A 10,436-nucleotide genomic window follows, 5' to 3' on the forward strand; every position below is an offset into this window, starting at 1 on the left:
ATAATCAGCATTTTAGGGAGAATTTCTCCTAACGTACCACGTCAGTCTGCATTTTGAACTTCTTGTAAATACAGTGGTGCCATGCAAGACTAATGCCTCGCAAGACGAAAAACTCGCTAGACGAAAGAGTTTTCCGTTTTTTGAGTCGTTCCGCAAGACAAATTTCCCTATGGGCTTGCTTCGCAAGACGAAACGTCTTGCGAGTTTGTTTCCTTTTTCTTAAAGCCGCTAAGCCGTTAATAGCCGCTAAGCCGCTAATAGCTCTGCTTCGCAAGACGAAACAACCGCAAGACGAAGAGACTCGTGGAACGGATTAATTTCGTCTTGCGAGGCACCACTGTACACATTTTGGAAAGCAATTTCCCCTAACTGGCAGCACGTTCTTGTATGATATTCATTTACAGTTTGCACCAGTGTATGGTGTTTTTTTTGTACACACAACTTGGTTAGGGAACTTCACTGCAAAATTTGGAGCGGTGAGAATTAGGTAGATTTGCTTTACAATGCAAACTGGGTTGAATGTCTTCCTGACCTCGTCCTTTAGTAAAGTGTCATTAAATGGCACTTGCATTAAACATCAGTGATGGTCATAATAAAATGTTTCTCTTTTTATACTATCAGCTGCTGTTTGTTGCATCTCCCTCGTTGCTGTCGAATGCTTAGTTTTGGGGAAAAGAAACCCACCACGGACAGAACCTGAACCCCAACCGAGTTTCAGGACGCCAAAGCTGGTTTTACAAATTCAAACCAAGCCCTGCATTCAGAACATCTCCTGTTAAGTTCCACCGCCTCCTCCTTCTCTGACACCTTACCTGCAGACAAAAACGCTGACTGGCGCCAAAGTGTTTGGGGTCATGATCCATGGGGCAATCCGGAAGACTACGGTGTCTGTGAAAATTGGGGTCTGTGGAATACCCTGGAAGAAAGATGGAGCCATCTTGTATTCTGCTACTCCAGAAGGCAGCACCCGAACCAACAGATTGAAATTACAAGATAGGAGGTTCTAACTAAACATTAGGAAGAACTTTCTGTTCTTTTTCAGGGACTGGTATTCAGAAGGATTGCTGCTTCCAACCATGGTGGCAGAGAACCACGCTGGCTAGTAGCATCTCAGAACAACTGGTGAAACAGAACGGTGCATGGGCTCAGGGCAGCTAACACCAGTAAAATTACAATTAAAAAATAAATCAATTTAATCTACAGGTTAAAATGCAGCCTCATTTTGAAAGTAGCCCATAGATCAAAACCATATGGGGAGGGAAACATAAGGGTCAGACTGAGACCAAACCAAAGGCCAGGCGGAACAGCTCTGTCTTGCAGGCCCTGCGGAAAGATGTCAAGTCCCACAGGGCCCTAGTCTCTTGTGACAGAGCATTCCACCAAGTTGGGGCCAGTACTGAAAAGGCCCTTGCCCTAGTTGAGACCAGTCTGATCACCTTGCAACTTGGGACCTCCAAGGTGTTGTTATTTGTGGACTTTAAGGTCCTCCGCGGGGCATACCAGGAGAGGCAGTCCTGTAGGTACGTGGGTCCTAGGCTGCATATGGCTTTAAAGGGCAAAACCAGCACCGTAAACCTGACCCTGTACTCCACCGGGAGCCAGTGCAGCTGGAAAAGCACTGGGTGAATATCCTCCCATGGCAGAGACCCCGTGAGGAGCCTCACCGCCGCATTCTGCACCCGCTGGAGTTTCTGGGTCAGCTAAATACCCTGTTATTGCACCAATGAAATGTTGCAGAATGCACCGGTGATAAAAAGCTACCAATCCATTAAACATGACGGCCCTTTTTAAAAAAAAAACTGGCTGCCCAGAGAAACAGAGGCAGCTACGGGACGTTGATCAACAGCACAGCTTCTGTGAGGGAAGAGAAAGGTCTGCTGGGGCAAGGAACCAGAAGGCCGAACACAGATCCATTAGGGATCCCTAGCCAGATTAGCAGGTGGCTAATAGAAGTTGCAGGCCCCACGAGAGTCATGCGCAGCATTCCAGCAGGCGAGTGAGAGAACATGAGAAGGCCGTCCAGCTTAATTTAAAGCTGGCCTTTTCTTCTAGCGGCCCCCAATTCGTATTGCTTTGTTGGGGTGGGGGTGAAGAGGCAGGTGGGAAGGGGGCGGGAGAGGCAGCGAGAGAGATTCACACACCAAGCAGCCTCTTTGTGGCTGAAGTAGCAAACAAAGAGAAAAGGGAAACTTGAAAGTGAACCCGTCACCTGCCAAGGGAAAACTGGCACATTAACAGTGTGAAGTGAAGTGTCGAGCCTTAACATCAGCAGCTCCTTCTGCAGTTACACCATGCCAGTGGCCAGGAGGAGGGGACGGCTTTTGGCTGCCTGAAAGCAACAACTTCCATTAGCTGCTTGCTAAAAGGGCTGCATACTGCTGTTTAGACAGTGTGGCATAGTGGTTAGAGTGCTGGGAGAAACCAGGGTTCGAATCCCCCTTACTTGGCCATGAAGCTCGCTGAGTGGCCTTGGGCAAGCCTCTGGCCCTCTGTCTAACCTGCCCCACAGGGTTGTTGTGGGGAGTAACTTGGGAGAGGGAGACCCATGTGCTTGAAAGGTGGGCTGTGAATACAATAAATATCAGACTAACATCCTGCCCTGCCATACCAGCTCCCTTACCCGCACAGACCTTTCACTTCCCTCGCAGCGTTGCACTGTTGATCAACGTTCTGTAGCAGACATTTCAAATCCTTTTTGCTTAAAAGCAACACTTGAGGTGGTCTTTAAAACTGTAATGACGATGTCATACCAGCCCGAATGGGAACCTTACGTAACACTGAATTTTATACATTAAATTTGTGAAAATCTAATAAGCTTTATTATATAAAAAAAGGAATGCCCTACCGTCAGATGTCAAGGAAATAAACATCTCCCTGACTTTTAGAAGACACCTGAAGACAGCCCTGTACAAGGAAGTTTTTAATGTTCGAGGGCTTTTTGTGTTTTAGTATTTTGTTGGAAGGTGCCCAGAGTGGCTGGGGCACATATAAATTTTAAAAAAGTATTATTATTTGAAGCATCCTCTTTGCCTGATGAAGGCATCTCCACTGCTTCCGCTGCACCCACCAACCCACCCCTCTTTTTCTGGCCGAACCTCAGCGACTGGCTCCAGCAGGCTGACGTTGATGGTGACGAGACCGTCGAAGCCAGCGTCTGGGAAGCGGAGACCCTCGACAAAGAATTCCATCTCTGCAGAGCCCCCTGTGTATTTCACAACGTGGAACAGTTTCCGTGGCCCCAGGACGTGGATGTAGCGCTGGCCAAAGAAGGGATCTGCGGGTCAAATATATGTTGGAAATGTAAGGGGGGGGGAGAAAGGCACCTTTTATCATATGTGGTGGAAATGTCAGGTAGCAAAAGAATTTCAGGAAATGATATACAGTGGATGCTTGGGTTGTGAACATGATCCGTGCGGGAGGCATGTTCGCAAGCCACAGCACTGCATCTTCATTGGGTTAGTGAAGGCCAGGTTCAAATACGAGTTCCTTTCCTGTGATTTGGGAGGAAATTGGGATTGGGCAGGGTCTGAGAAAACCGACATCCAAGCAGCAAGCTCACCCAACCCTGCTATCCACTGAGGAGGTGAAGGCAACTCCATTGCCCTCCCCCAACCCAGCTAATTAATACGCTAATTGAACGCCTGACTCGGAAAGCAGAATGTCCAGAATTCAAGGTCCTGCAACTCAATCCCGGGGAACAGTTATTTGGCAACCTGGCCAGAGAGGTCTTAGCTTTCACCCAGTCACCAGACTCTGATGCCCTTGAGAGACGCCAAACAATTGATCCTCAGGACTCAAAAACAAGCAGAGTCTGTGAGGCCAGGGAGAAAGGAGGGTTCTCTGAAAGGGAACTATTATTTCAGTGCTTATTTATGTGAGATGCTCTGAGCTCAACCTTTTCTTGCTGGAAAAGCGAGGGGTGGGGAGAATATTAAATGTGTCTTTTTGGGGGGAGTGGGAATTACTCCAGGCTGTACCCAAAGCTAGCCTGATTTCAAGCAAACCCACTGCAGTTAATAGACTCGGCTAGCTTTATTTTATTTTATTTTATTTTACAGTGGTACCTCGGGTTACATACGCTTCAGGTTACAGACTCCGCTAACTCAGAAATAGTACCTCAGGTTAAGAACTTTGCTTCAGGATGAGAACAGAAATAGTGCTCCGGCAGCGCGGCAGTAGCAGGAGGCCCCATTAGCTAAAGTGGTGCTTCAGGTTAAGAACAGTTTCAGGTTAAGAACGGACCTCTGGAACGAATCAAGTACTTAACCCGAGGCACCACTGTATTTATTTTATTTTTGCATTTCAATCCCACCGTTTTCTCCAGAGGCCCCCAAGGTGGTGTACACGGTTTTCTCTTTGCCCCTGATTTAATCCCCACAACAGCTGTGTGAGGCAGGTCCATTCATTCAGTGGACCTGCTCTGAGTAGGATTTCAGAATACAGACAAGCTGTCTTATACCGAGTTCAGATTGTTGGGCCGCATAGCTCAATTATCGTCCGCATGGACTGGCAGCAATGACTCTCCAGGGTACCAGGCAGGGAATCCTTCCCAGTCTCACCTGGAGGTGCTGGGGATCCAACCTGGGTCCTTCTGCATGCCAAGCAAGTGTTCTACTGCTGAGCTACGACCTTCCCCATAGGTGGATAGATGCCAGCTCTGGGGATCCATCTTCCACTCATCCCCTTTCGACAGGCACATCCACCTCACACCCGGCCTGGCTGCAAATCCCACCAATAAGTAATCAAACAATTAAACCCCTGTGTTGCAAACAATTATCAGTAATATCCAAGGCAACACGATGGCCAAGTACAACTGAAGGGGTACAGTTAGGGTTACCCCAGAAAGCCCTAAAAACTGTTTGTGAATTCCCCCCCCCCAGCCAGGCCTCAGAGTACGCATTTTAAAAACTGCATTTTCCTCTAAGACAAAAAGCATGAGCTAAGCAGTCCTCTCTGTAACAAAAACGCTGTAACAAACCCAGAGCTGAGAACAGTAAAGCTTTTTGCTTCCCACATCCAAGATAACCTTATCCTGGTACATTGATTTGCAACATACTTCCGGGAACAGAGTCAGAGAACGAAAAGCAACATTTCTATGTAAGAATCTGTGAAGGGGGAGAGGAAAAAAGGGGTTTGAAAAAAGGATAAAACCTGCTTGTAAAATGTTTTCGGTGCGGCCTGTCTTTTGTGAACTGAATCACACAGGTGCCTCTGCCCTCCCCCCCCCCCCATGGCAGAATAAAACGCTCTTTCTCTGGATTGTGCACTCTTGATGGATTCTCTTGAAAACACAGAGCTTTGTTTTATGACGTCCAACACTACCGAGGTGGTCTGCAAACAGACACAATGAACAGTGATTCTGGATATACCCACTGTTTCGTAGAATTCTTCTTCAGCACAGAAGAAGGATACAGAAATGTTTCATAAACTACAAATGAATTATTGAAACGATGACCAGCATATACATGGTGACTTACAATAACTCACTGTTCACTACGTTTGTTTGTGGACCACTTCAGCAGTGTTGGACGTCATAAAGCTTTACGGCTTGTTTTCATCAGATAAGAATCTGACCTATTGCTTCTTTCAGAGACTTGCATAGTCTTCAAAGACTTTCAGAGACATAAGACTTATGTTTATTTGGTTTTATGTTTTCAAGAGAATCTATCAAGAGTGCACATTTAGTGACTTTCAGAGATTTGTAAGATTTCTGTTTATTTGGTTTCTCATATTGTTCAATGTTCCATATAGACTATATAGAGTTTATATTGATATTGCATTGTTGTACTTGGTCATCGTGTTGCCTTGGCTTTACTGCAAATCCCACCAGCCAGGCCTCTCCAACACAGGCAGCATTCTCCACTGCCCCCATCCTCTTCTTCAGCCCCAACCAACATCCTCGTAACTGAATCTGGTTTTATAACCCGCAATAAAAGACACAACAAGGCGCGTCGGGGGCAGAGATGTCTCCTGGGGATTAGGGAAGGCCAAACAGGGCGATGATGTCACGGGCTGCAGCAAATGTCTTGTGGCCGCTGTAAAATGAGGTGGTCGCCAAAGGTTGGCTTTTATTGGAGTGGGTGGGCATCATACCCACCTGCAGCTCTGTTTAAGAGCTAAACGCCCATCACTGGAAGACCTTGAAAACATGACCTTCGGTTGTTTAACACTGAGCGTTGCCATCAACTGAGCCCTGCTAATAATAAGCCCACTGAAATTAATGGACATGATGACTAACTTCAGTCTGTTCATTTCAATGGGTCTATTCTGGGTAATGTCTAGATGGATACAAGCTGACTCCTTTGTCAATCTACATGGGAAGATATCATCGTGTGTGTGTGTGTGTGTGTGTGTGTGTGTGTGTGTGTGTGTGTATAAAGGTACCCCTGACCATTAGGTCCAGTTGCACAGTCATCTCGCTCTATAGGCTGAGGGAGCCGGCGTTTGTCCGCAGACAGCTTCTGGGTCATGACTAAGTCGCTTCTAGCGAACCAGAGGAGCGCATGGAAATGCCGTTTACCTTCCCGCCGGAGCGGTACCTATTTATCTACTTGCACTTTGACATGTTTTCAAACTGCTAGGTGAGCAGGAGCTGGGACTGAACAACAGGAGCTCACCCTGTCGCAGGGATTCAAACCGCCGACCTTCTGATCGGCAAGCCCTAGGCTCAGTGGTTTAGACCACAGCGCCACCCACCCGTGTGTGTGTGTGTGTGTGTGTGTGTGTGTGTGTGTGTGTATATATATATATATATATATATATATATATATATATATATATATAATGTTATGATGGTATAAGATAGATAGATATCTCTTATACCAACATTACACACACACACACACACACACACACACACAATCTTATACCAACTCGCATTTATTTGTCCATCTAGAATAGTGCTGCCAACTCTGACCAGCAGCTGCTGCCCAAAATCCCAGGCCAAAAGAGCCCTTTCACCTTGTTTGCAATTGAAAAATCCTCCGTTAATTAGGGGATGTCAGAGATTGAACATTCTGCACACAAAGCAAGTGACCTCCAACTAAGCTATGTTTCCCCCCTCTCAAGATTCTAGTCCTCATTGTGCTGAATGAAGGGCTGATTTTAAAACGTAGGAAAATGCCTTCTGCTAAGTCAAACCATGTAGCTCAGCAGTGTCTACACTGACTTCCAGCTGCTCTCCAGGTTTTCAGACAGGGAGTGCCTTTCTAGAGATTCTACCAGGGATTGAACCTGGAACCTTCTGCATGTCACAGAGCTACTACATCTCTTCCCTTAAGGCACTCTGGAAAAAGAGTTCACGGAAAGTAACAAAGCCCAGGACACTTTCAACTAGTCATTTGTAGCTTAACAGAAAAATAAGATCAAATGAGCCAATATTTGCTTAAATGCGATCCCTGCTCCACTTTGGCCAAGCTTGAGTTTAAGAAAATATCAATGAAAACACCAACTGGCAAGCCTTAAATTAGTAAGAGGGAGCTCAGAAGTTTCACCCCTTCCCTCTTTGCCCCGCTTCACATCAGATGTCCTCCTTCGCCAGAGATTTTAGGGAGCCTTCACCCAGATCACCCATTTAATTCTTCCACGGCTCAGAGAAGCAAACAGCCAGCCTCCTTCCCTAGGAAGAACGCCGAGAGGTAACCCCGGGCCACTGGGCTTGGCTGGCTTCCCTAGGATCTCTCAGAGAGCAGCTCCTGACAGAGGCAGAGTTAGCAGCTGATTGACAAGCCCCTCTGGAGCTCCTTGCCAGGGAATGCCGCCCCTTCCCCTCGGCCGGCTCCAATTGCAATGCCTAGTTTAAGCGAGTTGTCGGTGGGCCCGTCTCTGGGCGCCAACGGAGCTACTGGAATGTTGAAGACACCGGGGTCCTTTCTAATTAGATGTGTTGACGACCCATCAGGCCTAATTATTCCCAAGCTGCTCTTTGCTACAAATGAGATGCAGGTGTGAGAAGTAACGTGACATGTGCCTTTCTCGGGGGGGGGGGAGATGAGGTTAAAAATTGTGCCACCTATTCACTAATAATAATAATAATAATAATAATAATAATAATAAATTTTATTTATACTCTGCCCTCCCTGGCCAGAGCCAGGCTCAGGGCGGCTAACACCAGTAAAATTACAATAAAAACATAATGGGAGGAGGAGGAGGAAACCAATTTAAAATACAGGTTAAAATGCAATTTAAAATGCAGCCTCATTTTGAAAGTAACCCATAGATCAAAACCATAAGGGGAGGGAAACATCAGGGTCAGACTGAGACCAAACCAAAGGCCAGGCAGAACAGCTCTGTCTTGCAGGCCCTGCGGAAAGATGTCAAGTCCCGCAGGGCCCCAGTCTCTTGTGACAGAGCGTTCCACCAAGTCGGGGCCAGTACTGAAAAGGCCCTGGCCTTACTTGAGACCAATCTGACCACCTTGCAACTTGGGACCTCCAAAGTGTTGTCATTTGTGGATCTTAACGTCCTCCGCGGGGCATACCAGGAGAGGCGGTCCCGTAGGTACGTGGGTCCTAGGCCGCATAGGGCTTTAAAGGTCAAAACCAGCACCTTAAACCTGAATGTGATAAGGAGACGCCGGAGTCGCTTCAGCACATTATGTTCACTTGCCCCTTATTCAAGGTGCCACGGGCAAATTTGTTGGGATCAATCATACAGAAACTAGAGGGTACCCCACCAAAATTCCACCTTGCCCAAATCTTGCAGGATAAGGATACCCATACGACCCTGAAAGTGGCTAGGTTCCTGGTCGCTGTCCTTACCCAAAAGCGTTGCCAAGGAGCACCACAAGCTAATTAAGGCGTAGTATGCCATTCCATCTTATAGTATTTTATTGTTATAGTAGTGTTTTAGCGGCTGTTTTTTCCCACGTACACAAGCTGTTATTTATGTCTTGTTTTTATCTGTATGGGCCTATGGCCGTAATAAATAATAATAATAATAATTATTATTATTATTATTATTATTATTATTATTATTATTATTACCTGACCCTGTACTCCACTGGGAGCCAGTGCAGCTGGAAAAGCACTGGGTGAATATGCTCCCATGGCAGAGACCCCGTGAGGAGACTTGCTGCGGCATTCTGCACCCGCTGGAGTTTCTGGGTCAGCTTCAAGGGCAGCCCTTGAGTTACAATAATCAAGCCTGGAGGTGACCATTGCATGGATCACACTGGCCAGATTGGGGCGAGAGAGGTAAGGGACCAACTGCTTAATACGGCGGAGATGGAAAAATGCCACCTTTGCTGAGGCTGCAACCTGTCTTCAAAGGATTTAACAGAAGCAGAGAGATGCACCTCTTCTGCCTTAGGGGAGTAGGGGAGAAGAAGAGAATCAGAGTTCGAAAGAAGAAGAAGAAGAGTTTGGATTTGATATCCCGCCTTTCACTCCCTTTAAGGAGTCTCAAAGCGGCTAACATTCTCCTTTCCCTTCCTCCCCCACAACAAACACTCTGTGAGGTGAGTGGGGCTGAGAGACTTCAGAGAAGTGTGACTGGCCCAAGGTCACCCAGCAGCTGCATGCAGAGGAGCGGAGACGCGAACCCGGTTCCCCAGATTACGAGACTACCGCTCTTAACCACTACACCACACTGGCTCTCACTGGTACCTCCGGGGGTCATCTAAGTCCAGGCATAGGCAAACTCGGCCCTCCAGATGTTTTGGGACTACAACTCCCACCATCCCTAGCTAACAGAACCAGCGGTCAGGGATGATGGGAGTTGTAGTCCCAAAACATCTGGAGGGCCGAGTTTACCTATGCCCGATCCAGTCTAACCTGCTGCAATGCAGGAATCTCAACCAATGCCACCCAACTTCTGAATTAAAAGAAGCTGGAAGAGGGAGACAGACCCCCTGCAGTGTGGTCCCGAAGAGACAGGGGGCTCAGTCAACACCCAGGAAAGTGAGGAAAGGAATAGCACAACCCCCAAAGAGTCTTGTGCCAGGATGTTGTCCACGCTCCAGGGATCACTAGAAAAGGAACTCAAAATTAAACTGCCCATGTGAATCTATGGTGCATCCACACTTGCCATACTGTGGACAGTTCTGATCACTTCACTTCAAAAAGGATATTGAGGAAGGTTCAGAACAGGGCAGCCAAATCAATCAAGGGGACGGAGTGGCTCCCTTATGAGGAAAGGTCGCAGAGTTGGGGACATTTTAGCGTCAAGAAAAGGCGTGCAAGAGACGACACGACAGACATGAAAAGCCATCCTCGATCTCTCTCGTGACTTGTGGACATCCAATGAAGATGAATGGTGGGAACTTGAGGATGGATAAAAGGAAGGACTTTTTCACGCAACGCACAGTTAAACTGTGTAACTCCCTTCCACAGGGTCCGTGATGGCCACTAGCTTAAAAGGTAAAGGTAAAGGGACCCCTGACCATTAGGTCCAGTTGTGGCCGACTCTGGGGTTGCGGCGCTCATCTCACTTTACTG

The 10,436-nt window shown here is 47.2% G+C and overlaps 1 protein-coding gene across 1 annotated transcript in view; it reads right to left on the reverse strand.

Annotated features, from left to right (window-relative positions):
- The window catches only part of LOC309538267 (protein-arginine deiminase type-2-like), a 52,615-nt gene that overhangs the window by 25,587 nt on the left and 16,592 nt on the right, over window positions 1-10,436 (reverse strand). The window contains exons 7-8 of the mRNA XM_082233612.1: window positions 3,096-3,278; window positions 813-916 (exon numbers count right to left, since the gene is read on the reverse strand). Coding sequence (XP_082089738.1) covers window positions 813-916; window positions 3,096-3,278 — 287 coding nt within the window. The remainder of the gene's footprint in view (window positions 1-812; window positions 917-3,095; window positions 3,279-10,436) is intronic.

Source organism: Podarcis vaucheri (genome assembly GCF_965113315.1).
Source record: "Podarcis vaucheri genome assembly, chromosome: 7".
Lineage (NCBI taxonomy): Eukaryota > Metazoa > Chordata > Lepidosauria > Squamata > Lacertidae > Podarcis > Podarcis vaucheri.